Raw genomic sequence first — 27,856 nt, 5'->3', positions numbered from 1 at the left:
AGCCGTGTGGACATAATTTTTATTAGGACAACACTTCAGTGGATACGTACATCTTTTTTAATAACATGTACTTACCGTCCTTTTAATTAGGTACACCCTACTTGCAACGGCTTGCGTCCTATTCCCTTCATAGATCTGCTTTAGTTCTCTGTGGCACAAATTCAGCAGCGTTTTGTAACACTCATCTGATTCTATATTGAAATGACAGCATCTCTCTGTTCCTGGTTGCACATCCATGATGTAACGCTCTCATTCTACCGTATCCAAATGGCGCTCTGCTTTGCGATCTGCTCACTGTGAATCCCACTGCAGTGCAGGCAACTCACTGTCAAGCTCAAGACGTTAGTTTGAGATGATGATATCCTGCTGGAAGTAGACCTCAAAATGTGTGATCATACAGCCACAATACTTGGATAGACTTTAAAAAATGCTTATTTAGTGATGAGCCCAAAGTGAGACAAGAAAATATTGTTTTACATTATTTACATCGAATTCTGGCCCACCCATTTGAATGTCAGGGCTAAAACAAACACTCATTAGACCAGGCAACATTTTCCAGCCTATTATTGTCCAATTTTGGTGAGCCTCCTGTTCTAAGCTGACAGGAGTAGCCCCTGTTATTGTCTTTCTGCTGTAGCTCATCTTCTTCGAGGTTCAATGTGTTGGGCTTCCGAGAAGCCACACACGAAGGATGTAATGAGATGTTATTTGAGGTACACTTGCCAGTCACGTCAAACCAGTTTGCAGATTCTCCTCTGACATCTTACTAGATCTGAACTCTTTTTTTACTCCATTCTCAGTTAATCCGAAATACAATTGTATGGAAGCTACAGTACTTCCAGAACAGGAACATTTAGTTTATATACTTGAGGAATTAGAAGAAACCTAGAATCCAGAGAAACTCATCTAGAGAAGCTACTCATTGCCTTAGATCAACATTTAGGACCATCTACTTTATAGAATCAAGCATGGAGAACCAACACTTTTATTACTTTAGACCAGTGGTCCCCAAACTACGGCCCGCGGGCCAGATGCGGCCCGCCTCCACATTTGGTCCGGCCCCCTGAACAATACCAGAGTATTTTCATATATGTGCAGTTTTATTTGATAAGTTGGACTTTTGCAATAAAATAAATGTTCCTTAGTAATGAACTTTATTTATTATTAACTACTAGTTAGTAACTATTTTATACATGCATATAATTGACCCTAACCCTTTTTTTATGTGGAGAACCCAGTGTTATTTGGTTATTTATTTCATAAATAGTGTTATTTCCTGACTTTTGTTCTCTGAAGAATCCAGAAAAGGTTATTTGATTGTGCTTTCTGAAAAACAATACATTTTTATGTTTAGCACTCTTACAATCGTCACACTTTTTCTGTTACAAACTGACCCCGGCCCCCCATCAGAGAAGGGACAAGTTATGTGGCCCTCACAGGAGAAAGTTTGGGGACCCCTGCTTTAGACCAATACTTGGTTTATTATTATCCGGCTTATAAATTATGGAATACTTATAACAGGAGCATCTAGTTAATATATTCAGGAATTAGAACAAACTTAGAATCCAGAGAAACTCTTAACTTATCTAGAGAAACTACTCATTGCTTTAGATCAACATTATCAGAACAAGAATCCAGAGAAACCCCTACTAGTATATAAGTCACAGAATACTTACTCTTTTTTCTTCCTTTTTCATCATTTTTCTTCTTTTGCCCTTTCCTTTGGATTGTTGTTTTGTTGTATTTTTTGTCTAATTCATGTAAAGCACTTTGAATTACCTTGTTGCTGAAAATGTGTTATATAAATAAAATTACTTTACCTTACAGGAAGTCAGCCGTTTCTGAATCATGCAAACCAGCTCATCTTGCAGTAGCAACAATACCAAATTCAAAACCCCTTAAATCTTTTTCTCCTCCATTTTCTGAACTGTTTTAGACTTCAGGACTCCATCTTCACATCTTCTAGGTGATCAAATTCTAGATGATTTGCCCATTAGATCAAATCTAATGGGCCGCTCTCATTTGATTGGCATAATTGCTATTTATGTTAAACAGAACCTGTTCATGTGTGTCTACTGTATGACATAATATGGTGTCAAGACTTTCTGTATAAAATTACAGTAAAACTGTGAACGTAGTTTAAAGCCAGACCTCCCACTCACTGTGTTGCTTTCCTTACCTATCATTTTCACAGGTCATTTCCTTTGAAGTCATGTCAGCGCCCAACAAATGGAGCATAATGGTCAATGACTCCCTGGTCCTAATGAAAAGGTAAGTCTGTTCAATGGGCTTTCAGTGGTCAATTAAAAGCGGAGTCTGTTCCAGTAATCTGTGGATCTCTGCTCGGCTGCTTTTTCGTGCTTGTCACTCACAATGCGGTCACGCCGCAGCGAGTCGATGCTCTCGACCACTCGGCGCTCGCAGCTCTATTATATGCTTGTTCCAGAAACCTGGCCAGGAGATCCGGTGTGTGGGGGGGGAAAGCATCAATGCTCAAATCTATTTCACCTCACCTCAGGCAGTCATTATGGTCTATTATTCTATGCTGCATGCTTTTTTTTCCCCTCCTCTTTTCACTTTGTTCACCTTTCTTTCTTTCTTTTATTTTTCTTCTTCTTTTTTTTCCCCCCTTTGCAGTCACAGAGAAACGGCGGACCACATTGAGGCCGTAGCCAGCAGGGCGGTGCGTGAGTCAAAGCAGGCTTTCAACTTCCTGATGGATCTACTGCAGGACAACTCCACAGAGGAGTACACCAGGAATCTGAAAGAGCAGTGAGCAAAACCAATCAAATTAACTCACACACACACACACGCCCACAAGCAGAGAGAATGCTTAAGTGGTCACATAACACATAACTCATACTTATTAACCCAAAAAGCCGCTCAGCTCCCTGGATTTTTCGGCTTTTGCACTGTATTTCCAACAAAGTGTACCTATCCTTGCATTATCACCCAAAGCCCTCTCTTTCACTGCAATTTTTTATTTATTTTTTTTAAAGCACGCTGGAGTTTAGGAGTAAGACATTTAGTCACAGGGGGGACAGCTTCTCTGCGCTGTAAGCCTATTGCTTTCTTGGATTTGCAGCACGCTCACTGCATCTCCTAGCATGTGATTGCTCTGAGGATTATCCCGAACACCAGACAGAATGATGCAAAAAGCCCTCCGGTGGCCATGATGAGAGCAAAGAAGCGAGGAGCTCAAAATTGATTACCCCCCTCCTAACGGGAGTCAGCTTGATTCGGGAGAGTTCTGTTCATCACTGGAGCAGTGCTGCACATCACCACGTATGTGTGAGTGTGTGTGAGAGAGAGGCACTTTATAGGATGCAAAGTGAGCAGTTTTAGCACAGATGGGCACCATTAAATTGCTTTTCCCACACATATTTCCCCATGTGTTGATACTTTAGCAGAGGCGTTTTATTGTTTGGAAACTATCGAACCAGAAAAGAACTAAAGTGTTCAATCTGTTTCTAAAAATATACCTTCAGGTCTCTGCCTCACCGAGCCTGAATTATGAATCATGATTGTATTAAAAAATTTTAAACCAATGAAAAACTGTGTTCTTATTCATTTGCTGTGAACAAATCTAGCACTTTGCATATTGGAACGTTTTCATATTGATTTACTGTGGAGAAAGATTTATATAATTTATATTTCTTTTAAAAGTTTTAATTTTGCCTCCGCTAAGTGTAAACATACTCATAGTAGTTACCAAGTATACTTACTACTCACTGAGGTTAGGATATTGAGTAAGGGGATTGTCAAATAATAATAGATAAACATTAGGGATGTAAGATATACCTACTTCTTTCACTACTTTTTGCTTCAAGGCATTTGGGTTTCTAGCTGTGCTTTTCAGAATCACTGAAATCACTGAACAGGAATCACTAAGTTAACTGGAGATGAGCAAAAAACACAACTTTTGCATTGTTTTACTTTCACTTTCCAATAAAACATGAATGCAATGGTTTAAATGCACTTTGTTTGTTTTTGGAGAAGCCAGTTTTGAGTAGAATTACTTTATTTGTTTCAGATTGTCGTCGTTGGTTGTGTTGCCTGAAAATGAATGATCTCAGTCACATAATCTCACACTAAAGAATTGATGTAGTTTTCTCAGAGGGTGCTACGTTTTTTAACTTCCCATCACACCCTCTTCATTGCTGGTGCTCTTCCTGATTTGTTTGCTACAGTCCTGATGGTTGTAGATATGGGCAAGTTTTTCTCATCATTCCCTGACTTATCAGGATATTGATAACTTTTGAATGACATGTTCTTTCCCCAATTTTGAAGTGTAACTAGAAGAAAAGAGCTTGCATGTAATATAAAACCCACAGTAGGCAGTAATTACGAAAGGTGGATTGCTAATAAAAAGGAAAAGTTACATTTACATTGTTTATAGAAATCGCTAAATGTGCTATTAATTCTGTTATTGGTACTTTTATATCTAAATGTAGAAAAATGTTAGATGAGAATATTTGGAAATGTCAACGTGTTATAATGGCATTAGTCCTAAATTACAAAACAATAAATTTTGTTTTCATCAACTACGTTCTACACATTTTAAACTGAAGTTTCCTTTGGTGCAGCCTGTAAGAGTAGGAACAAAAGCTATCAGAAAGCTGGAGGTATTGTGGTTTTGTTTTTGTTTTTTTCCCCCTTAAGAAACACCTGCGGTTTTATGAAAAGCATCTTGGATGTAAATAGAAGAATAAAAGTTGTGGAGGTAGGTTAAGACATGATAAAAGTCTAGATTTTTGGGCAGGTCGGGAAGCAACAATGAATTTGCAAAACAAAGGAACAGGAACGTTTTTCTTCTGTGTTTTCAAGTTCCACAATAAAGAGTCACACAGTGCATTTCTCACACATGCTGGCTCAAATTATTTAAGTGCAATCAAAGTTGCATGTAAAGAAATAATATTATTATAGTATAAAATCAGGAGATAAGATGTTCTGTTTTTCTGGTATGGAATATTTTTTTTATAAACAAATCACGAAAAACGAGCCTGGTCTAAACCTCATTAAATGGTAAACATGAATATCAAAAGCTTGATTTTAATCCGATCATATTTTGACGTTTTTGCAGAAAATCACTCTGTACGTGTCCAATGAAGAAAAACAATTTCCTATGGTTCAAATGTGTGTATGTATTTTGGAATAAAACAAAAATCTCTTTGATTAAACAGAGACTGCTGCAGTTCCTCTTGCTAAAGCTTTGTGATTTAAATTAAAGACATGTGCCACTAGGGTTAGAATGCATGTAATTACTGGATGTAATGTAGTCCATTTAAAGGCTTTCTAAATGATGTCTGACCTTACTATCTATGTTTACAGGCTTTACACACTGTGTTTGCTTTTTTCCTCACTAAATTCAAAGCATTCAAATAATACGTTTATGGTGTTTCAGTGTAATTACAGAGTCTGAGTTCCCTCTAAAAGCTTAGGATGCAAATCAGTCCACCAGTAGCTTTTCCTCATCAGGTCTGAGTAGGTGACAAAAGATGCTGCAAACTTTCTAGCTAATGATTTTATCAACCAATTACTTTACAGCGTAGCTCTGTTGTATTTTATTTAACTTGTGCTGCATTATCCACTGCAAGTTGATTTTCTTTGCATAAAGCTTCAGATGTTGTCATGCAGCTTTTTGTTAAAAGTAAATGTCATTAAGTTTTCCATAGTTTTTATGGTTTAATGAAACTGAACTGCATTGTTTTTGCTCAAATAAGTGTATAAAACTATGCAGCCATGTAAAAAGCCCCAACCTATTCAGAATGCTACGAGATTAACATTTTAATTCATTTCTGGGGCAACGAGTGCTTAGCCGCCCTGCTCTATTTGCGTACCTGCTCTTTTGAGGCAAAACAGATCATGTATAATTAGAGCTTTGAAGATGATAAAAAGTGACAATTTCAACATCCCATGCACTGCGTCCAACACCTTTCATTATTCACCGTCCTTTCTTTCCGCAGCGTCAATCTCACCTTACTCCTCTTTAAACATGAATCACGAGCAGAGTTTCCTCATCATCAATAGCAATAAAGGCACAGGGTTTCTGTGTCAAAATACTCCAATGAAAGCTCCTGAATTCTCCCACTGAATACGAGGCACCGACAATCTTGCAGCACAACACTTAGTATTTTCTCACATCAAATGAATGCACCACATCCTGAATCTAGCTGATTTTAGCTTTACTACCTTATTTGTGACTAATCTGCTGTCCTTTCCTCCTGCTTTCATGCCAGAATAACCCGAATGCAGCAGCAGAAGGAAAACCTCACTGTGCTGCTAAATGTTACTGTAGCTGAACATCTGGCCCTGGTGGAAGAAGATGCCTCTTTCAAGCTTGCCGTGGGTAACATCACATCATCCTTACATCAGCTGACTCTGATGGATGCCGGAGCAGCATCTGACATGAACCAAACAGAGTTCAACCAAACACATCCGGACAACTCCACTGCACAGGTCAGTCAAGACACCCTAGAATTTGTAGTGTTTGTTTGTTGACTGATGTGTGTGTGTGTGTGTGATTATATGGCCACATGGGTGGAATATATAGAAGGCACACAAGTCAGGCTAACTGCACTGACATACTATTAAAATGGAAGAGCTTTCCTCTTTTTTGTTTTTCAAAGTTGTCAGCAGAGAGGGAGTAGTTGGACGATTTTACTCAGCTGTGTCGGAGCAGAAATCCATCTAAAACATTTAGAACACTGGCCAACATGCAGGACACTGGTCATTGAGGACTAGAGCTGGACACCTGGGCGCCATTACCCCAAAATGGTGGTGGCAGTATTGTGCATTAGTGAAAATATATAAAAATCAGAAGCATGGTACTTACTGATGCATTCACTTTGTAGTTGGACTTTGTATGTAAATGTCTGAAAGACGAGCAAAATTCTTCCAGAAGTCAAAATATTAATGGGAAAATTCATAAAGAACATTGTGTGAAAGGTGGCATCTTTTTGTAAAAGTGGGTGAATTGTTGTTATTAGCTCATACAGAAAATTGTAATTATGTGTAATTTTTTTGGCTAGTAAAGAACCTAAGCTCAGAGGGTGATGATGGCAAAAAAAAAAATAGCAGTTGTAATAAACAATAAAAATAAATCGAATTAAACTAGATACAAAAAGGGAATATAGCAAATATGTTTCTGATGATTTCGCTGAGAATTTTATTAGCATGTTGATTTATACAATGATCAGTTTTACAAAGGTTGAAACTCATTATAGTTCAGCTGCAGTAGGAGAGATGGGTGTAAACTGACACTTGACTGGTTGGAGGAGGCAGGCGACCACCAGGCAGTAATTTAAGTTTTCCACTTGATTTAACATTTGGCATGCAAAGAACACCAAGTTGGCAAAGAAGAGGAGGATTTTTGGCAGAGGCTGCTGCTCAAAGGGTGCACATTATTACAGAGGGAGGTGGCAAACCTCTTCAGCACCTCCAAGCAAACAAAGTACTGCAAACTGAAACGCTCAGTTTCAGATTTTCTAGATTTCAAATGCAACAACATTTGTATGGGCTAATTTGACCTCTTGAGAAAAGCGGGTTGGTTATTTTATCTTAAAATAAGCTTACACTTATCTACATTATTTTCTTTTTGTGTAGTTGAGTGAGGACATTTTAAAACAAACAGAAGAGCTGGACCAAGAAATTCAGACCAAAGAAAATCTCATCAGTAACATCAGCAAGGAGATGGAGTCGGTAAAACAGACAGTCTTGAAAAACCTTGAAGAAGTAGACGCAATAAAAATGGTAAGTATGTGTTGTTGTTGTTTTTTTCTTTTGAATGTGAAAGTTATTGACTAACCTCATAAAATAAGTTGGATTCCGATAGTTTGCTTGTAAGGGTGAAAAACTGGACTTAGCTAGCTTGCTTGCCTGTGACTCTAAGCACACAGCAGTGTCTGTTTCTCTTGCTTATGGCAGATATTTTTAATTTATGGAGGGAAGTGATCTCTGAAGTATAGCAAATATATTTTCTATATATATAATTTAAGACACTTTAAACTAGTCTGAAATAAACTCACATTGTTTTATCTGGGACTGTTCAAGCTTCTGAATCATTCACCCAGAAAGTAAGCCAGTGCACACTCTGGAGTAAGTTTGAGAAGACTTATGTGGGCTTCACCTTCTTCCACAGCTACTTGGTACTTGTCCTCTAGGTTAGGTTGTCTTTCACTTTCCATTCCCAACAGCAGAGCTCTGTGGGATGTCTATTTTTTGCTACTTAAACTCGATATCCACCTCTTTTTGCTGGTCCTTGACTCTGCACCAATCAGAAAGCAGCTCCACTTTGTCCTTGTACTTCATGTCACTCCTCCTTTTAGTCTGACCACATGTCATCTGCAAACTTCATAATGCTGCAGCTGTGTAGGAGTGCTATAATATGCGCATGACAATTAATGCTACAGGCTAACATTAGCATGTTTTCTCTTTGTTTTTTACTGCTAATTCAGCTTATGACACATCTCACTGCAATTCCTGTTATGTGAGGAGAAAAAGTTTTTGCTAATTTATAAACTTTGCTTTGAACAATTTTTACAATTAGTATTTGAGCAAAGACGAAAACCTCAGCTGTTGTGCAAACTAGAGCTTAATTTGAGTAGGTTATATCAACATGACTGGTGGGGAGATTTTGTATCATGTTTAGGTTTTGTTTCACAATGTAGTAATGTTTTTTTTGCTCACTTTGTGCAGCTGCAAGAGAATGTTCAGGAGGCAAAAGCTTCTGCTTTGACATCAGTGGTGATGGGCAAAGAAGTGGAGTCAGACGTCATCACCATCCATAGAGAAGTAGAAAGTAAGACGGTTTCTTGATGAAATGTTCAAGAATTATACATCTTAAATTAAAAAGTCAAATATCAAGCTAACAAGATGTAAAGCCTGTCCACGGCTGAGTGTATTTGCATATCACTTGGAAAGTATAATGAGGTGGAAAGCTTTTTTCTAATTTTTACAAAGTCAGTTTTTTGGCTGAAATATTAAGCATGAATGAAGTGAACATTAGAGGATAGTTCTCTGATCAGACAACCTAGATAAGAACTTGAAGAAAAACAGAGTGCGCAGAAACGATTAGTCCTCAACTGGGAGACGATGACCTCCTTGAATCTACACCGCGTTGAGTTAAGAACAACTTGTCTTCCCGTGTCGATTCTCACATCTCCAGACATGGTGAAAGAGTGGCCCCGCCGGCAGGCTCAGACCAAGACGGCATTAAAGAAGCAAAGACCCCAGGAAGAAAAGGTCCTTTCAGAGGTCAGGAAGAAGGTCAAGCAAATTGAGAAGATGCTAGATCCTGCGAGGGAAAACGCCAGCCTCACAAGGAACATCACAAAGGAGGCAGAGCAAATGGCACACGATGTGGCTAAGGTATGTGCTTGTTTTGTTTGTTTTACAGATGACTATTTTAGACTGAAATAATTTAGCTGATTTAAACACTTGAACACATTTAACTTCTAAATTTGGACCCGTTTGTTGTGATTTGTTTGAAGTGGAGGGTTGCCGTGTTTAGTTGGGTGGTATTGACATTTATTTTGTTTTCAAAGTTTCCCTCATCCTGCCTGGGACTACAGATTTCATCATTTTAAATTATGAAATCAAATTACAATATGATAACTCCACCTAAGTGCAGTCTAACCAGCAGTGGTGTGGAAACATTAGGCTTAAAACTCTGGAAATTAAATGTCCTTAGACATGTTATGTATCTTGTTTGCAGGGATCCAAAGCCATTCTGACCCAAGCCAAGCATACCAGGACTGCAGCTTCTCAGCTTAACTCACAAATAGACTCTGCTTTAAATAAGTTATCAGAACGAGAATTACTAACAGAGAAAGCAAAATCCATGATCCCAACAGAGGTAAGTTTAAATAAACATACTGAAAAATACAGTAAATGTCTTTCCATATCTGTCCATTTCTGTGTCAAGTGGTCAAAGAGAGGCCAACAAATAAGATATCTTCATTTCTTCATTCACCTGTTATAATGGCCCAGTCAAAGTCTGGGCCAGTTGAGAACCTGTAACAAGAATTGAAGATTGCTGCTCACAGACACAATATTTCAATTCTTACCGATACTGCATTGTTTTGGAAAGAAGAATTTGTAAATCTTTTTGTTCTTTAGATTTTTAAAACCATGAATGCATTTTTTTCAGTTTTTGGTATTTTAACAACAAAGCTCATTATACAAGATAAAAACAAACCAACGAAGCCAAATGCATAAAATATGGTTTATTGGAAAGCAGTGTCACATATTGTCTCACCTTGTCATCTTGATATATTGTTACATCACTTTTAAGAAACTAGACAAGACAAACATTGACTAAAACTCAAGTTGAACTTTAGAAAGCATTGAGGAAGAGACGTCATATGAGATATAATTAAACTGGGTTTTAAAGCTGCTTGGAAATGTCATTTGCTGTCTGGACCCTTTTGTGTTTTTTGCCCATTAACTCTAAATGGGTGAGCATTTTGGCAGGAAAATGTCTTCCTCCAAGTCACAGTTTAGTACCTACCTACAGTAGATCTATGCATATTGATCTCCTCCTCTGTTTAAGATTTTTTTAAAAAGTGTAATCATTTTGTGTTCTTCTGTCTAGCCTGAAGTGTCACTTTCCAGCATAAAGAATGACATGGAAGCAGCTAAACTCCAGTTAGAGGCATATTCTGTTACGCTAAGTGAACTAATCAGCAAAATAGGTAAGTCAGTCACATAAACAATGTCACTAGAGCAAACTTATATATGATTATCTTTTTCTAAAACACTGTATTAGTTTTACACTAGATGAAAAAGGAGATTTTCCAAAAGGTTCTAAGGCACCCCAGTGCCTTAGGCACTAATACAATGATTTTTAAGTTTAAGAGAAAATGTTAAAGAAGTCTCCCATGTTCGATGTTGTGTACCAAGTATCTTTATTTTCGCTCACAAATACTGGCCTTAACTGAGGCCTTCAGTCCTTTAAATGTCTGGGATTTTTATGACAAAAAAGAAAAAACCTAAAGTGCATCAACACCAAAAGTTGTTGATGAACTTTTGGTGTAATCTTAGTTTCTGGCCGAGCATGGAAAGCCTCACCACTGTTCCATATTTTATCCATTTGTGGATAACAGGCTCTTGCTGAGATTCGCTGGAGTCCCAAAGCCTAAAAGCCAATGCATACTGAACAAAAGCTGAGAAGTTGGTTCTTTTACTCGAGGCTGTAAGAAAAACAGCTACGATCTTCCTGGCAAGGACATTACATACTTAAAAATAACAAGATGTCTTGATATGTCTATCCCACCGCAGCACAGCTACTTTATATTTAAGGATTCAGCAGTGAATATTGTCAAGAACAACCTGCAGGAACCGCCAAACTAAACATGCAAGAAGAGAAAGGCATTATTGAGTTCTTTCAGTCCTTGGAAAGTGGAAACATTGCTCTGTTCTTGCAGAAAAGGCATTTCTCTTTCGAAATATCTCCGTTTCCAGACTGAACGGTGCCACTGACTTTGCCTCTTGTGTGTTTTTGAATAGTCTTTGATGGGGGTTGAGCTGATGCTGTTTTGGGATCCTTCAGCCTACTTCATGTTGTCAGACAGGTTCTATTTAGGTGATTTCTTGATTCTGCAGTTCTGGCTATAATCAAGCCTTTCACAAGAAAAGTGAAATTAACCCAAAGATATGGGGTTAATCTGAGTAAATTTATGATTTGAGAAGGTGAGTGGGGTGCTTTTGTGCTCACTTCCAGTTTGGTTTTGATAGATTTGTTACTTTATTAATTGATTTTTAAAAAAAGCATCAACAACATAATATTTCTCTACCTTATTTTGTTACTTTATATGCTGTGAGTTCACCGTATTCCCTGTTTGTGTATTTTATATTGGTCAAAAAAGCTGGTTCTGATTCTGATAAGTTTTTTTGTATTTAATCTTGATCTTAAAGATTTGATTTATAATCTGAAACATACAGTTGTATTAAAAAGGCTAACACAAAAGAAATCTGTAAATTGCCTATTCTTTTTCCACAGCAGTGCATGTGCCAAGTTGTAGAATTAGCTAGAAAGCCCAGGATTTGGCACTTTATCGTCAGCATGTTAACATGCCTGGAAGGATAATGACCAAAATCACTGTAATTAGGTCATCATGCAGACTCGCACACTGTTTGAATCTTTAATGCAGGGAGTTCATCAGTGAACAAAGAAAAAAGAAAAATCCTTCTCTGATTTCTACGTTTACCAATTTCCTGTGCGTTTTCCATCAGACGGGAGCGTGCCTCTGGAGCGCTTCCATCGAATCCTAAACGAAACGGAGCGCCGTCTGAGCATGCTGCGTGGGAGTGTGGAGAGCCCGGCGCTGGGCTCCAAGATCCAGAAGCTGCACTCTGCTGCTAAAGAACAGCAGAGCCGCCTGTCCCTCATCGAGCAGGACATCCAGGAGATAAGGGAGGAGAGAGACAGTCTCGGGGACATTGCCTCCAACCTGCCTCAGTCCTGCCCCCAGGCCTTAGGAGAAGGTAAAGCCTAGAAATGGGAGATGATTAGGATTGAAGCATCAAAAAAAGCAACCAAACATCAGGAAAAGTCTGGGACAATGGTTTAATAAAAGGAGCTGGAGGTTGTTTTTTTTTCCAGCTTCAAAACTCACCGATATCTTCTCAGATTTTCCTTTTTTTTCTTTTTTTGCCCTGAGCTACAATTCATTTTCCCATCATCGAGCGAAGACATACACAGTTTAGCCAAATGCCTCTCCTCTGTCTCCAGTGATTCATACCTTATCCCCCTCCTTCATCTTGATGTTTTTCTTTCTCACTCTCTCCCTTCAATTTTCCAATCTCTTCTTTCTTCTTTTTTTTCCACCAACATTATCAGAATTTCAATTTCCCTGCGAACAACATTAACCAGCCGGCCACCGAGAACACCCACAAGTTTTAGAATACTGCTGACTTTCCTTTGCGGGGGTAAAAAGGTGTGTCTGAGGGCTCCTTCAGACTGACACATTCATTTACACTTCAGCTCTCCTTTCATCACCGCGCCTTAATTAACAATTAGTCATCTTGGCCTCGGCGGTATTCAGGTCAGGCTTCATCAACACGCAGCCTGGCTTTTTGGGATTCTCATGGCGCCTACCTGCCTGTTTTTGTTTTCGTCTTTTACTGAGTCACTACCAAGTTGTCGAGTTGCGTTGTGTCCTGGGGGGTCACGGATGGTGAGTATGGACGGCTTCCTGTGACCAAGCTGTTCGAGCATCTCTTCAAAACTTTCCTTAAGTGAAATGGCTAATGAACAGGCATGGGCCAGTATCACGATACTTGTAGAAAAAAGTAAAAAAAATAAATAATTGCACACCATGATCTAATGATAATCCCTGATGATATGTCCTGCTGACAAGACGAGACAATGGCCAAAATTGCGTTCACAAGTAATAGATGCGCATAAACTCTGAGCATAATTAAATCCATATTTGACTTATTCCTATATGAAAGATTTAGACTTATTGCTCTAAATGCAAAGGGAAATCATTTAAAGAGCTCAATTTTGTGTTTTAACTAATAAAAACTACTGTAAGAATCATATTTTTTCTTGAAAATATACCTTAAGTAACTAACACAGAGTAAATGTAGGTCATTGGTACCCGTCTTCATTAAAAACTGAGAAATGTGCCTTTTGTTTAGCACCCATTGGGAGCTACAAAGGGTATGACAACATTAGCATTGTTAGCAGCTAACTTTTTGCCAGTGGTGGCATTCTCACCATGCTTCTGAATTGCTCTTATTTCGTCTGTCACTGTTTGATTGTTTCTTGTTGGTACCAACAAACCAAAGTGCTTATGCCATATTTAGAAGTGTTGTTTAAACTCCCAATAAAACTGGGTGGTCTGTAAACTACTTCCTTGCTTATTTCAAAATAAGAATGTTGAACATAGATCCGCCTGGATGTCACATTGACAACACACATCTCTACATCTGGGGCTCATATTAAAGGGTTAAACTTTAGACTCCAGATACAGGCATATTCTTACAATTCTTCATCTGGATAATACAGTCATATAATTTTGTCAAAATCTCTCCTAATGGAACAATGTAAAAGTTAAATTTCATGAAATAAATTATCTAATAGACTTAGTAATTTGTATTTTGATGTTGATACACTGATGCAAATAAAATGACAGAATAGAAGTCTCCAAAAGCTTGTTGGGAAGAATATCCCTTTCAAACGTTATCAGCTCAGACTCGTAATCCTAGCTTGCAAAATGTAAGTTTGAAACTATATTTCCTTCATAAGAGTGATGAACACCCCTTCAGTTTCCCCCCTTATGACTGACCCTGTTTACCAAAAGCATAAATTTCTGTTCAGTCCCAAACTTTTTTGCCATCTCCTGTAAAAGCGATGTGAACTGCAGAATGTCTGTTTTTGACCATTTAAAGCTTAGTCTGCCTTGATACTCGTAACAAGCCCGTGCCTGTTCATAAATTGATGGTCTCCAAGACTCACATTGTACTTTATTTATGAAGGGTTGATGTGATATGATCTCAATAGGATATGTATGAAGTTTATAAATAATCAGAAGCATATTTTCAGTATTTTAGGCCTGCCAATAGAAAAAAATCCACTATAAAACATACTTGAAATGCTACTTCAGCTCAATGTATCTATCGTTAATGGACCAAAGAGTACACTGTGTGATATCATGAGATGGGATGATTTTAGCTGAAGGAATGTGTAAAATCGCATATCCCACATATCAAAAAACGTAATAAATTTTGTCTGAAAAAAATTTTATGCAGAGTTTTTTGTTTGTTGTATATTATCTTAATTACATCATCAGATGAAAAACAAACTGTAGAATCTAACCTATAAAGTGTTGTGCTTGTTGGACTGTAAAGGCTCCCCGGTTCTGCTGCAGACGGACAATGAGACAATGCTAACTCCCGGTTGCTGCTCCCAGATCCTTTTAATAAATGTGCTCTGCAGTGAACGGGAACAACTCGGTCATGGTTGGGGGTTCACATCACAAGAATCAGAGCTGTCTGAAGGTCGAAGCTCTGTAATAATACATCCAGCAGCCTTCACATTATTTTGGCAGTTCCGGTTAAGTTGTGTAAAACCCCTTCAGATAAGTGACTTTTATTCCTGTATCACCATTTTAAAATAAAATTAAAAAAAATCGCTGCTGTTTCCAAACAGTAAGATTTCATTTCCCACCATTTTCTTGCCCTTTATGTTTTTTTTTATGTTGGCTATATAAACTGTAATCCTCTTCTGTCCCAGTTCCAGCTGTTTTTGAACTTTTCAATTATTGTTCTGACTGCAGATGGGGAGAAGTTTACATCGGTAGCTATTTTCTTGATGTGATTTCTCAAATATGAGCACATAAAACCTAACTCAAAGGCATCTTCAAGAGAGAAGCTAATAAGTGTGTACACCTCTGTAATCTGGAATCTGAGCCCCTGGCTTTACAAAGTTTCACAATAATTGTAGAGAAGACTAAAAAGAGAAGACATGAAAGAGCATGTTATTTCCACCAGAACTAATGAGACTAGAAGCAGGATTGCCGGCCATCTGATGTGAAGTTTCTGTTTCATAAGAGGTGCATGTGAACATATGAGCCTTCCAATAGTTTGCCTTTGAAGTGGAACGTCAGAGTAAAGGTCATGCCATTTTGAACTCGGCATAGTTGAACAAATAACTATTGTGTCAAATATTTAGACACATTTATCCACTGTGTCTTTGTCTGTGCATGTCATTTACGCACTACTGTAGTATTTCATTCATTCTACTGGAAGGTTTGTAGTTATTCAGTTAAATCCCAGATTATACATACGCATTCCAGATTTGGGTTTGAAATTATCTTTTAATTTGACTAACACTGGAAGTAGCACTGCTATTTTGGGACTGGCCCCAAAAGAGACCGGACTCAAATTTGAGAGAGAATCTTGGGAAGGAGCAGAAGACCAGGATGATGGTTTCTAAGATTTTGGAGCCAACCACCAAAACTAAATCACCAAAAACACCTGTGAAAGCATACTCCAACCTGACCAGCAATTGTAAGAAAGCCTTGATTGCTGTAAAGCCATTCTTTTTTTTCCCCACTATTTACTGAAAAGTCAATTATTTATAACGTGTTGTGACAGCGACAGGGAAACAGTGAGACAGTCGGGTCCTGTAATGTTAGGATCTGACTGTCCTAACGTTACAGGATTGTTTTCAAATTTAGACCTGCTCACATTTTCAGTCAATAAAGCTCAATATTTGTTGCAATTTTCATACAATAACAGAATTGTTTAGTAAATTTTTTGATTATTTACTCCCATTTGCTGACCCATTGGGCTGACATCCCCTTCTTTAAATAAAAAAAAATTAATTTGCATGAACTTACATTATTTTGTACTATTTGCGCCAACGTGCATTTATTGGAGTCTTCAATGGCAGAGCAAAAAGCTGGCATGTTTGTCACAGAGAATCAGAGGTTTTAGAGTTTGTTATTGTTCCACGAAGATTCAAGAAGAATGACGGGAGCATCAGAAGACGTTTCGCTTCACTCTGATCCCACTTTTTTTTTCTTCAGTTACCGAGTTTCCCAAAGCTTCTTCACATGTAATGCATCTTCAAATGTTCCTCCTCAGGCAGAAGAAGGTTAAAGCCTTATCCGCAGCTTGTGTCAGCTTTGGAGTTCAGTATATGGCTGCAGCTGTTGGTGGCAAACCCTGTCTTGTACAATTTTTTGGCTTATGTCTATACAATGAAAGCTGTATATTCAGTCATCTGGGGAGGTAGGGGGGTACATTTATGTTTTAAAGCGAGCAAATCTAAATGGCTAAAATGGATCTCCTTTGGAAATTTTGATCCGAGTCAGAGTGGTGCCTAATGTGGGAACTGGGTCCCTGTGCTCATGAAGTCAGGAGCCAAACGAAAACTGGTTCTTTTCAGAGAAGGATTTAATAATTCCTGACATAAGCTTCATCTACATTTATATTGGTCTTTATGTTATGGTCCGTGGTGCCAGGCACAATTTTAACTCTTCCATGCATGAATTAGAATAAACTCAGGATCTTTTCAGGGTGAAGTGTTTTCAATTATCTTTAGGTATAAAATATAAAATAGTTTCCTTTTCATTCGTTTTTTTTTTTTTTTTAAACTTGCAATTCAGGTAAATGGCCTGTAACTAGACTGAAAAATAAGGATGGACGTGACAAATACCACACCAAGTGAAACCTACATAAAAATGTGTTGTATAATACGACCACATAATAGACCCGTTTTATAATTTCATAAATTTTCCACTGCTGCAGACCCCTCCCCTTGAACTGAGAATTTCAATAACAATCAGGCCAGAAATTTCAGTAACAAACAGTAAATATATCGTTCACACTGATCTGATAGCAAAGTGTAGCCCACCCAGTTATTAGGTTTAGGGCAGAGAGGTTTGGATACTTGTTTCCTCTCTTACTAAACAAAATCATTATTTGGTCTGAATTCTGTATTTACTCAGGCTGTCTTTGTCTGACATTACAATTTCTTAGTCTGAAACATAGCTATGCTCTATACTACACCCTCTCACAAAGACAAGAAAATAGCTTTTGATTAGCTGTCTAGAGTGAACACTTTATGCGTGAAAGGGCGACTGCTGTAGTTTGGGAAATCCTGGGATAAGGAAAGATTGCTAGAGAGATAAATAATGCATGTTTAAAACTTTTTGATCCCCTCAACCCCCCAAAAAACTCAAAGAAAATTAAAGCCAGAAGTGGTTTTCAGTTGACGTAGAGAAAGTGTCGTCACTCCAAAGATCTCTAAATGCTGAGGCTTGACGTTGCACATCCAGGCCCGAGTTTAAATCCTGAGCATCAAAGATACTTTCTGACACGCCCCCTAGTTTGCCACTCATCCCACTTCAGGTACACTTTGCATGTTGCGCCACTACCATCTGCAGCATCATTACTTTTAAATCTTCTACCCTGCGATTCCTCATAGACCGTCTGACAAAACAGAATTCAAGAGCTGCCCTCTGCATCCCTTTTATTTGCGTTAGTGTGTAGCAATCACAGAGCAGCTCTGAATGTGAGCCTTAAGTAAGGCGCACAGATTTAAAAAAAAAAAAAAAAGGTTCTTACTGGTATCTAATCCTGGAAAAAAAGGATTGCTGTCATGTCTGTGCCATCATATTAGCATTAACATATGAAGATTAGTATTTTAGCGCAAGAAGAAGATTATTCTGACTCCTGCTACACCTTATCTTCCACATGACAGTGCATAAACAAAAAAGACGATATATTTTCTAAAACACCAGAATCGCATCCCATGGAACACACGCTGTGCCGTTCCAAACATTTAATTATCATCTGCGGCGCTAAATCTGTGCCAGATGTTTCTGTACGCGAGAAGCCTGAATCTGTGAAAGACATAAACACGATCATCTTCAGAATGATACAAATATAATCACTATCACTCTTTCTTCCACAAGTTACCCAGTCAATAGTCTTTTTTTTTTTTTTAATGAAGTCAGATTGTGGCGTGACGAGACTGTCAACAGATCCGTTCTCACATCGCAACAAGTGGAAGCATTCAAGCTACTTCTTTGAAGAAAGGCTTGTTTTGTTTTTTTTATTATTCTTTTTTTTTTTTTGGTCCCGGGTGGGGTGGACTGCATGATGAAATAATTGCAACCTCATTTACAATCCCACCATGTGCAACATTGCTTATATGTTTCCTGCATTTCACAGTGAAACAGAAGAAGCTTTAAATCCTGATGCAAATGGTTGAGCTCTAACAGAAGCCACAGGAGCTGTGCTGATAAGAGCGAGCGAGAGTGTGTGTTCCACGGAGAATGAACATTTTAAAAAAACGTGCGTCAGTCAGCGTATCAAAAAAAATACACAACATAGCTTGTTGTAAACAATGCAGACTGTGCAGAAATGAGTCTCCTGGGGGAATCCAGATTCATAATGTCTGCCTAAAGCACGCGTGAAGGATGAAGGAAAGAAGAAAAAAAATCTTTTTTTTTCAGTTTGTGCACCTGGGGCAGTGATGTTTGCAGAAACCAGATTTCAGTACAATCTGAAATAATATTTTAAGTTATTATGACAATAGCCAAATGATGAGTGAAATTCAAGAACAGCTTTTGAGTTTATAGAGAATTAAATAATAATCAGTTCCATAACAGTTTTTGGACATGGACATGTGAGGTCGCACCACTGATTGTTCCTGTAATTTAATGAGCCAAACAGGTGAAGTACGTTCAGTCTGAAACATTATTCCCACTGAGGACGAAATGTCTATTTGTAACAAGAAAAGCCAAATGTTGTTAGGAGAGTGGATCAGGGTTTGGTAAATGAATAATTTTAAATTTTCTTCGACTAATTTTGGGGGGATAAAGTCTTTGACATGCCTTTTCTAAATATCGAAGCCACTAAATCATTTTATTTTAAACTGGCTCGATGTCCTTGATAATGATAATGATAATTTATTTCAGACAGACATTTCACCAAAAAAATAAATAAATAATAAAGACTTTCATGTTTCCAAGTGTAAATACAATACTTTACTATCAAATTTACATACTCAAATACATGTAAATACACCACTTATTCAGTGACTAAGTCTGACAAGGAGTATGATGAAGTCCTTTAGAAATCAAAATGAGGAGGAGGTAAGACCAGAAAGTTTTTATGGCAGAGACGATAAATATAACATGCTGGAGGAGGCAGGTGGTTCTGAAATATTTTCTTTTTTAAATAGATTTTTTAAAAATGTCACTTTTTCTCAATTGAGAGACTGATTTCTGTGGCTGACTGGCAATATACTGTATATGTGAGAGAATAAAGGCAAATACTTACCACAAACCCTTCAGTACAAACACTACCCTTATCATGCACTACATTACTTACTCTGAATTAATTGTACTAATTTCAATACACCCACCAGAAGAATTGTACAAGAAAAAAAAGTATATTTCTGTATTTAAATCAGGATGTTCGTGTATATTTTTTCTTCCCAGTCACGGTCATTCTGCGCTCTCGGTTTAAGTCCATCTGAACCAAAGCGAAGCTGAAACTTTAACAACTTTGTGGTAAACGAGGTGCTTGGTAGTTGGCCACTTAACGCCACAGAAAGAGTTCCTCTGGTTCTGTGTGCACCGAAACCTTTTTACATCCTGTACAGATTATAAAAACGTGACGGTGAAAAAGCGGCAGAAAATGTGAAATCTCAGCTAAACAAACAAAACATGTATATTAGTGATACAAATAACCAACTTACGATTAATTGTTTAGCTGCTTTGGGGTTTCTGTCACTTTAAATCGAAATAAGGTGCTGCTGGCCACGCCCCCTAACTCAATGTTTACACTAGTATGTGAGAATGGCTGCCAGCCGATGGACAATTATACAACCATACATTTTTGAAAAGCATTAGTGCACTTACAACAAGAATGCAACAAGTGGTTTCTGGATGGTAAGTCAACAACAAACCACTTGTCTTTTCCAGCAGCCATTGTACAGTGCTTACATTGGTGTAACCGGGGCAGTGCCTGCTGATTTGTGACATTACATTCTGGAGGTTTTTGAAACATCTTGTTTTCTAGAGGCCAAAAAACATGAACTTTATGTCAAAAACGGGCTGGGTGTTTTTTTAAAGAGCTTGTTTTGCTTTTAGAAGCAGCAGAAACCCAAATGGAAATGTAAAAATGTGTAAAATGTGAATTTAATAGTTGGAACTATTAAGAAGAAAAAAAGAAGGAAAAAAACGTTGATTGGCAAAAAAAAAAAAACAACAGAAAAATGGGTCTGTAAGAAAGTATTTCTTTCTAAGCACTTGTGGGCACACATGACAAGAAAATCCAAAATATATATATTTTTTTCTTCTTGATTGAATTAATTCTTTAAATCCAATTTGCTGAAACTTTTTTGTTAAATTTGAGCTGTAAGTTTAAATCGTGATTTTTCTGTATTTTCTGTTTTCATCTTTGTTTCATACGTTTTGACAGTTAAACTTTATTGTTGCTATTAAGACTGTTTCAGTGTCAACTTCTTGCTATGTTTCACTTAGTCTCCAACAGAAAGTTCCATGTTCCTTCCTCTCCGATATACAAAGTACAACTATTACTGGTTTGAAGAACAATTGGCAATTATTAGTATCTAAGCACATTCTGAACCAGGCGGTATTTTAAAGCAAAAAAGATCTGGAGTCTAATACAGAAGAATGTATTTTCTGTGTAGATTAGAGAAAAGCAATTGGTCCTCTCATTTGGGTTGATTGAAATTAGTACATTGTGAAAAGACGGGACGTTTTATTTCATGAATACTTAAAAGGGAAAAAAATCAGGGTGATTATTCATTAAAAAAAATGTTACAGCGTTTTACAAAACTGCGCGTTTTTGCATTTTCGTTGCTGTACCCAGCATCATAAATAAACATGTAGCATTGATTGAAAATTCACCACGTTGTGATGTTTTTAATTATGGATGGAGTCTGAGCCCCCACAGCAGTTTGAGAGCCACAGCTGCATTGTATCCACAACGATTTAATGGAGCAAACAAATCGCTGACTGCTTAAAAACATTATTTTGTCTCGGTACTGATTGAAAAATGACACATCTGACACGTATGTATTCTTTTGGTGTGTTGAAGACCTTCTCTGTAGTAGACTGTTTACCGGCAACCACTGCTGCTTTTCCTCACCTCAAAGTGCAACGGTGCAAAAACTCCAGTTACTGATTCAAAAACCCTTATTCCAGCTTCAAGTTTCTATTCAGTTTTGCAGTATAAATAATAGTAATAGTATTTCGGCTTTGATTGAAGAAAATGAAACTAAGCGACGCAACATTTCAGAAAGGGTTGTAATCAGACGTCAGATCTGACCCTACAAGGCTACCTCATGAAAGATTTATCCCAGCTGCGCGTCTCCTATCGTTTATCACTTGTTTCCCTCTTCTCGCATCTTTTTCTATTTATTTTTAAACACCTTCCTCCATAGCTCTGGAGGGTTTTTCACCAAATGTAAGGGAGGTTAGGATGTCACTAGAAGCAAGAACTCCCCCCACTGCATCTTTCTTAAAAGCTGTCATCCAAATGTAATTGTTCTTCGAAGAGAGACACTTTCATGAAAGCGATTTGAGGTTTAAAAATACTCAGAGGTGGAATAGCTCTTTTTTAGTTTCCGCTAAGAATGCTTTCTGAGCTAAAATAAATTCAAACCACCCCTTTCTTGCTGTAGGCTGTGACATTCATCAGAGAAAGGCTCGTGTTTTGGATATGCTTATTACTTCAGATGTGTTTTAGGTTTAAAAGGTACCCAACAAATGGGAGGCATAAGTACCCGTGTGCATTCATATTAAAGTAAGAACCTGTTTTCCAAAAATAACAGCTTATAAAATGAAAGTGGTCTTGTTACCGAGTGGGGAGAGAAAAAAAAAAAAACGACATTAAAAACAGCTGCATCTCAGCGCGAGTCCGGTAATGTGGAAGGAGTTGGAACTGTTTTACATTTGGTCAGGTTCTTCAGGATAGTTCCATACAAAAGAAACACTAATGAAAGAGGAATTAATAAAGTAATCCAGACAAAATATCTCAATTTCCGAAGAGTTGCTTTAAGTGTGCAGGGTTTAACTTGCTGTATAAAATGTATAAGAAAAATCTAATACTTTTCAAAAGCATTTCTTTTTTCTCCTGCATGCATCAAGTTTGTTAAACAAAAGTTAATAATCATATTAAGACATACGAGGTACAGAAAAGTGCCGTACATAAATATATAAACGTTTTGACTCCAGTGTTTGGTAAAATCTAATAAAATGACTTACTGAAGTAGAATGGCTAAAAATATCATTACACATATATACATACTGTATATACCCTGAATTGTAAATCTACCGTCTTTAACAGATCTTGTAAGAAATGCATAGAACCTTTCTTTATTATTATTATTAAAACAGCAGTCAAAGACAATTCCTCCATATGTGGGGCAGCTGTTTCAAATTGTTTGTGTAGACCTAAATAGCAAGAAGTTCCATTTTTGTACTAATTCCTGCTACATTGTAGACCAGCGCTCCTCAGATACAAATATCCTGAGTGACTCTGCAGCTGAGCATTGTTAGCAAAACAAAGATAAGAAATATGACACTTTTGGAAAATAGGTCCCATGGGTGTGAATATAAAATATATTTTTCTTGAAATGAAGTGGCGCTCCGCAGGAGATGAGCAGAGAGAAATGGAAAAAATAAAATAAAATAACTGTTCTGAGTTGATTATCTTTACAAATAGGGAGTCAAATCTCATCACATGCTTGTGGTGCCGCACCATGAGAGTATGGTAATGAATCAAAAGAAGTCAAACATCAGTATGGCACAAAAGAGTCCCCGGTGCTCAGAGGGTTATCAGACATACTGAGAAGTGCTTATTCATTGTTTTACTGCTGACTGCCCCATAAAAGAGATGAGTGAAAAATAGCTACTGTCCTTTCAAACTCACTATCTATCGTCGCCAGAAATTCTGTGTCAGAGTTCCAAGAGTTTCCAAGAGTTAGAAACAGTGTTTGCACAGTAACACACAAAACTTCTCAGTTTTACCTAGAACCGTTTCGGCGCTGGAAGAATTTTGTTATTTCAGCCTCGTAAATAATTAAACATTAGGCTCAGAAAGGCACCCTGAAGACAAGTATACAAGCGTGCATCCAGTCCTCACACCGCAATACAGTTTAGTAACTTGCACACTGTCAAAGATTAAGTCGACTCATAAACAGCAATGGACTGCAAATTTGGTTGAAAGAAAGTTAAAGAAACTTGAAACCCCACTGACCTGACCAAGTAGCAGAGAGGGACTCTGTTTGTTATTGGTTTTCTTTGGTTCATTTCGGTTATACTGTGCATCTACCAATAGCTTCTTGTTTGTTCTCTTTGTTGGTTGCTGGAGAGTAGCAAGGTTAATCTAATTCAAGATAGAAGCAAAATCTCCGTTTGCACATGCAGAGCAATTCTAACGGCCAATTTTCACTGATGTAAAATTCACCCCAAATTAAAAATGTAATTCCGCTGAATGGAAAATGTTAACTACAACACAAGGAATTTCATTTTCAGTAGCCATATTTTTTCCATTCATTTTATATTTAGAATAAACAGGACCACATGAATTCAGTGACTTGCAGACTCCTTATAAGCTTCACTAAATAAAGCAAACTCTGTCAACGTGTGACCCATTGTGAGAACTGAATGGCGGAGAAATTAGATCAAGGGGGAAAAAAATGCTAATTCAGAAGGTTGAAAAGACTTCAATGGGAAATAGTCAATGAAGTAAAATTATGTTTTCTGTTGCTTGTATAATGTCGGCATATTGTTCAATATAAACCCTGATGACTTTATTTCTACGTCTTCTTTGGCTCTGCAAGGCCAGCTTGGTGTTTGAAAGCTCTTGAATATCATCAGCGAACTGGTGAAACATAAAGCCAGAAGCAGCCGCAGCCTATTGAGAAGCTTTTCTCTGCTGTTTTCATGATGCTGCTTTGTGAAAGAGGCCATTGAAAACCAGGCAGAAGTTTGCCCAACAAAAAACTGCATTTTTTTTCTTGTCACTGGTTACTCTTTTGTGACGGTTTATTCGTCTGATGGGACTGTCTTGTTCTATGTAGTCAATTTCAAATCAAATTTGTTGGATTTTGCAAATGTGGGCTGGGCTGCTTGACCTGTGACCTCTGGAAGTATTTATTATTGCTTTTTTAAAATGGTAGTGGCACGAGCAAAAATATTTGCTGCACAAATGTTTGACACCAATTTTGTTTGATTTGAAGAAGGTGGGGGGACAACTTCATGTCATATTTAGGGTTATATTGGACATTTATTTCTAGATTATTTACATCGAAAATCTCTATCAGAGCTGCAAGCAAATGTTGAGTTTTCTGTATGTTTACATTGCATGATTATGCATAGTAGTTTTTAGTGTGCAATTCTATCAAATGGAATTTTCTCTCTCACAATGTAAACATGTAAATATATCAGAGTGTAAATAAAACACACATTCTCACTTCTGTTACTGTTACTTGCATTTTCTAGGTAAACCCACAGTTTTTTTTAGGTTTTTTTTTATTGCAGACTACATGGATGTCAGTAATTTTATTTTATTTTTTATTTTTTACTGAAGTCAGCCTTTGAAGTCGGAAGACATTTCCAGTTTGTGCTGACATCAAAGACTCACAGTATCACCTCAAGGTTTCCTGACACTTTCACGAGGGACTACAAGGGGATTTTCTGTCGGGTGTTTTCGAATGCAGTGTTTCCAAAAAATCGCAGCAGTTTCATTATGCACCTTTATTTCAGACAATATTAGTCCACATCTTAAAAAGAAGAAAATGTAAACAAAGTGCTTTACATTGCGCACAGAGAAATCAGTGCTGCGCATTGAATTTGTGACATAAATTCCCAAGTGACACAATTTTGAGGCAGGTGTAGATTTAATGAGTGTTTCTCTTTACAGGTAAAATAAGGTTCTGGTGTGGAGTTTAGCGCTCGTTAATGGACATCTAAAGTGACACAACTTACATGTCCACCGAACACTGTTGGGTTATTTCTTCGACCCAAGAAATTGGGAAATTTCAACCAAACAGTTGGTCTGAAATTACAACCTGGTTTGTTTTAAATATGCAACCAGAACAAGTCAAATTTTTTTCTACAGAAACATCAGGAGCTACACAACAACCTGACCAGTCTTTACAGAACTTCTACTACTTGAATTAAGAAATGGTAAAACAGATTTTTTTTTTTTTTTTTTTATGATTTTACTTTTGGACAGTTATGAAACTGCAGAATTTTAATGAATTGAATGTGTTTATTTTTTGTTGTTTTTTTTTAAATGTAGAAGAAAACCATTCATAAAAAAAAATGTTTGAAGTAATACAGCTGAAGTTAGCCAATCAAACCAAACTGGGCTGTTCTTAACTCAGCAGTTAAGAACAGCCCAAAATAAGCAGCAGTACAAAATAAGATTCAACTGATAAGAAACACATGGAGTTTTGGTACAAAGTCTCTAATATCCCTCTGGTTTTTATCCCCATAGATTACTTGGTTTCTTCTTGAATCCATAAGAATCCGCACTATCTTGCTTTCTTGTCACATCCTAAACCCCTTTGTTTACTGCATACAAAGCAAATGCATCTACATAATGAAAAGTGAGTTATCATTCGTTTTCAATAAGGCGCCAGAATGAAAGGCTCTGCCTCGGCTCTTTTCTCTCCCACACTGCTGCGTTCCGACACGCCACTCTCTCCAGCTGCCCTGGTGCACTAGGCAATGAAAGAAAAGATACCTATGAGGTGAATAAAAAGGGTAATACCCACTTCAAACACCTCTTCCCACTAATCCCTACATGCTCTCAAACTTCACACAGCGAAAGTGTATAGCGCTGACACCTGAATGCTTACGCTACCCACTCAGAAAGCCTTTCCAAAACAGATTTCACTACTGAGGAGTAACTAGAGGCTTGAGGGAGAGGAGATTATTCGTTCAGGGGAAAAAAGAAAGCATCTGTCGGCACTTTCGCCCAGCGTGTGATTCTCCACAGACACTAGTGCTTTGAAAAACCAACTTCCCGTACAGACGGGTGCAATTGTTGCTTACCGTCATCTGATGCTTGGTATTGGCCGCATACAATGCAGCTTTGCACTGCTCTGTGCTTGGAAGGCTGGGTAGGCATCCACTTATGAGTGTCAATTTGCAATATGAGCAAATATTCTTTTAAAGTGCTTTTAGCATTTATTTAATAAATTATTATCTCCAGGTAGCAAGAAATGGACAACACTACACACTATTAGGGCCGTCTGAGAAAACTCAGGTTAAAAATACCAAGCCTATTTTACAGCGCAACAATAATTGTTTAACCTTGTAAAGTTTTAAAACCGTTCGTGTAAATTAATCTTTTAATACAGTGTAAATAAGAAATAGTTTTTAATACTTTGCCTGGTGAAATAAAAGTTTAACCACAAAACCTACCTTAACGAGAGCCTGTTAAAGAAAATCTGTTTTACCTCTATGATAACAAAAAAAAACGCGGTCTTAGTTTTCTGGTTTGAAAGAAAAAAAATCTGTTTTTGAACAAAGAAAAAAGTCTTTTTTTATGATACTTAATACATGAGCCATTGTGTCTTATATATATATAGGTCTTATACATAAAAACACACATGTTTTTAGTTTTCTGGTTTGAAAAAGAAAGATTAAAAATGTTTTCAATACTTAAGACATGAGTCTATGTGTCTTTTAATTTGCTATACCATCTGCTTAAAATTAGGCCAAATGTTTGTTTTATCTTGTATTGTAAACTACAAGTGTGGACATTTGTATTCAAGAGTAAATCCTTCAAGGTTTTTTTTCCTCATTTGATGCAATTGAGACACAATGGCATTTTAACTAACATTTCAAAATATCTCCCTCAAAACACTAAAAAACCTACCACACTGTAAAAATGCATTTTTTTATATGCCACTACAGATAAATTTGCAGTGTTCTCCATTCTTATTGGCCCCTCTGTTAAAGTTAGTCAGCAGGGTTTCTGTTTTTAATAACCCGTTCTCTCTGCTCCAGTGAGGTCTTTCTCTTGCTAGTTTCTGAGATTCAACTTGTCTTTGTGAAAGTTTGCAGGGACTCCATAGAAGAGTTCAGCATTCTTGAGATATTTTAAAAGGCTATGACCATGACAGCTCCTCTGATATCGATGGTACAAATGTTGATTGTGCTCCACTTCAGCTGCATTCAGGAGTCAGATTCTTGGTCTGCCTGACATTTGAGCTTGGAGAGAAATATAAGATGAAAAGTTCTACTGACAGAGAGAAGAAAAATGCAAACAAAATGCAAAGAAAATGGCACCATAAAAATAAAAAATAAGTTTTAAAGCAAAGCAACAACCAGCTTGTTAGACC

The 27,856-nt window shown here is 37.4% G+C and overlaps 1 protein-coding gene across 1 annotated transcript in view; it reads left to right on the top strand.

The window, feature by feature from the left end:
- The window catches only part of LOC102228440 (laminin subunit gamma-3), a 129,810-nt gene extending 114,758 nt beyond the window's left edge, over positions 1 to 15,052 (top strand). Inside the window, exons 20-28 of the mRNA XM_014468646.2 lie at positions 2,195 to 2,271; positions 2,638 to 2,772; positions 6,240 to 6,459; positions 7,606 to 7,752; positions 8,698 to 8,800; positions 9,167 to 9,369; positions 9,716 to 9,856; positions 10,595 to 10,694; positions 12,235 to 15,052. Coding sequence (XP_014324132.1) covers positions 2,195 to 2,271; positions 2,638 to 2,772; positions 6,240 to 6,459; positions 7,606 to 7,752; positions 8,698 to 8,800; positions 9,167 to 9,369; positions 9,716 to 9,856; positions 10,595 to 10,694; positions 12,235 to 12,497 — 1,389 coding nt within the window. The 3' untranslated portion in view covers positions 12,498 to 15,052. The remainder of the gene's footprint in view (positions 1 to 2,194; positions 2,272 to 2,637; positions 2,773 to 6,239; positions 6,460 to 7,605; positions 7,753 to 8,697; positions 8,801 to 9,166; positions 9,370 to 9,715; positions 9,857 to 10,594; positions 10,695 to 12,234) is intronic.
- The last annotated feature ends 12,804 nt before the right edge of the window (positions 15,053 to 27,856 follow it).

The sequence above is a fragment of the Xiphophorus maculatus genome, chromosome 8, assembly GCF_002775205.1.
Source record: "Xiphophorus maculatus strain JP 163 A chromosome 8, X_maculatus-5.0-male, whole genome shotgun sequence".
NCBI classification, from domain to species: Eukaryota; Metazoa; Chordata; class Actinopteri; order Cyprinodontiformes; family Poeciliidae; genus Xiphophorus; species Xiphophorus maculatus.
Note: the sequence above shows the minus strand (reverse complement) of the source record. Positions and strands in the feature narration are given on the sequence as shown.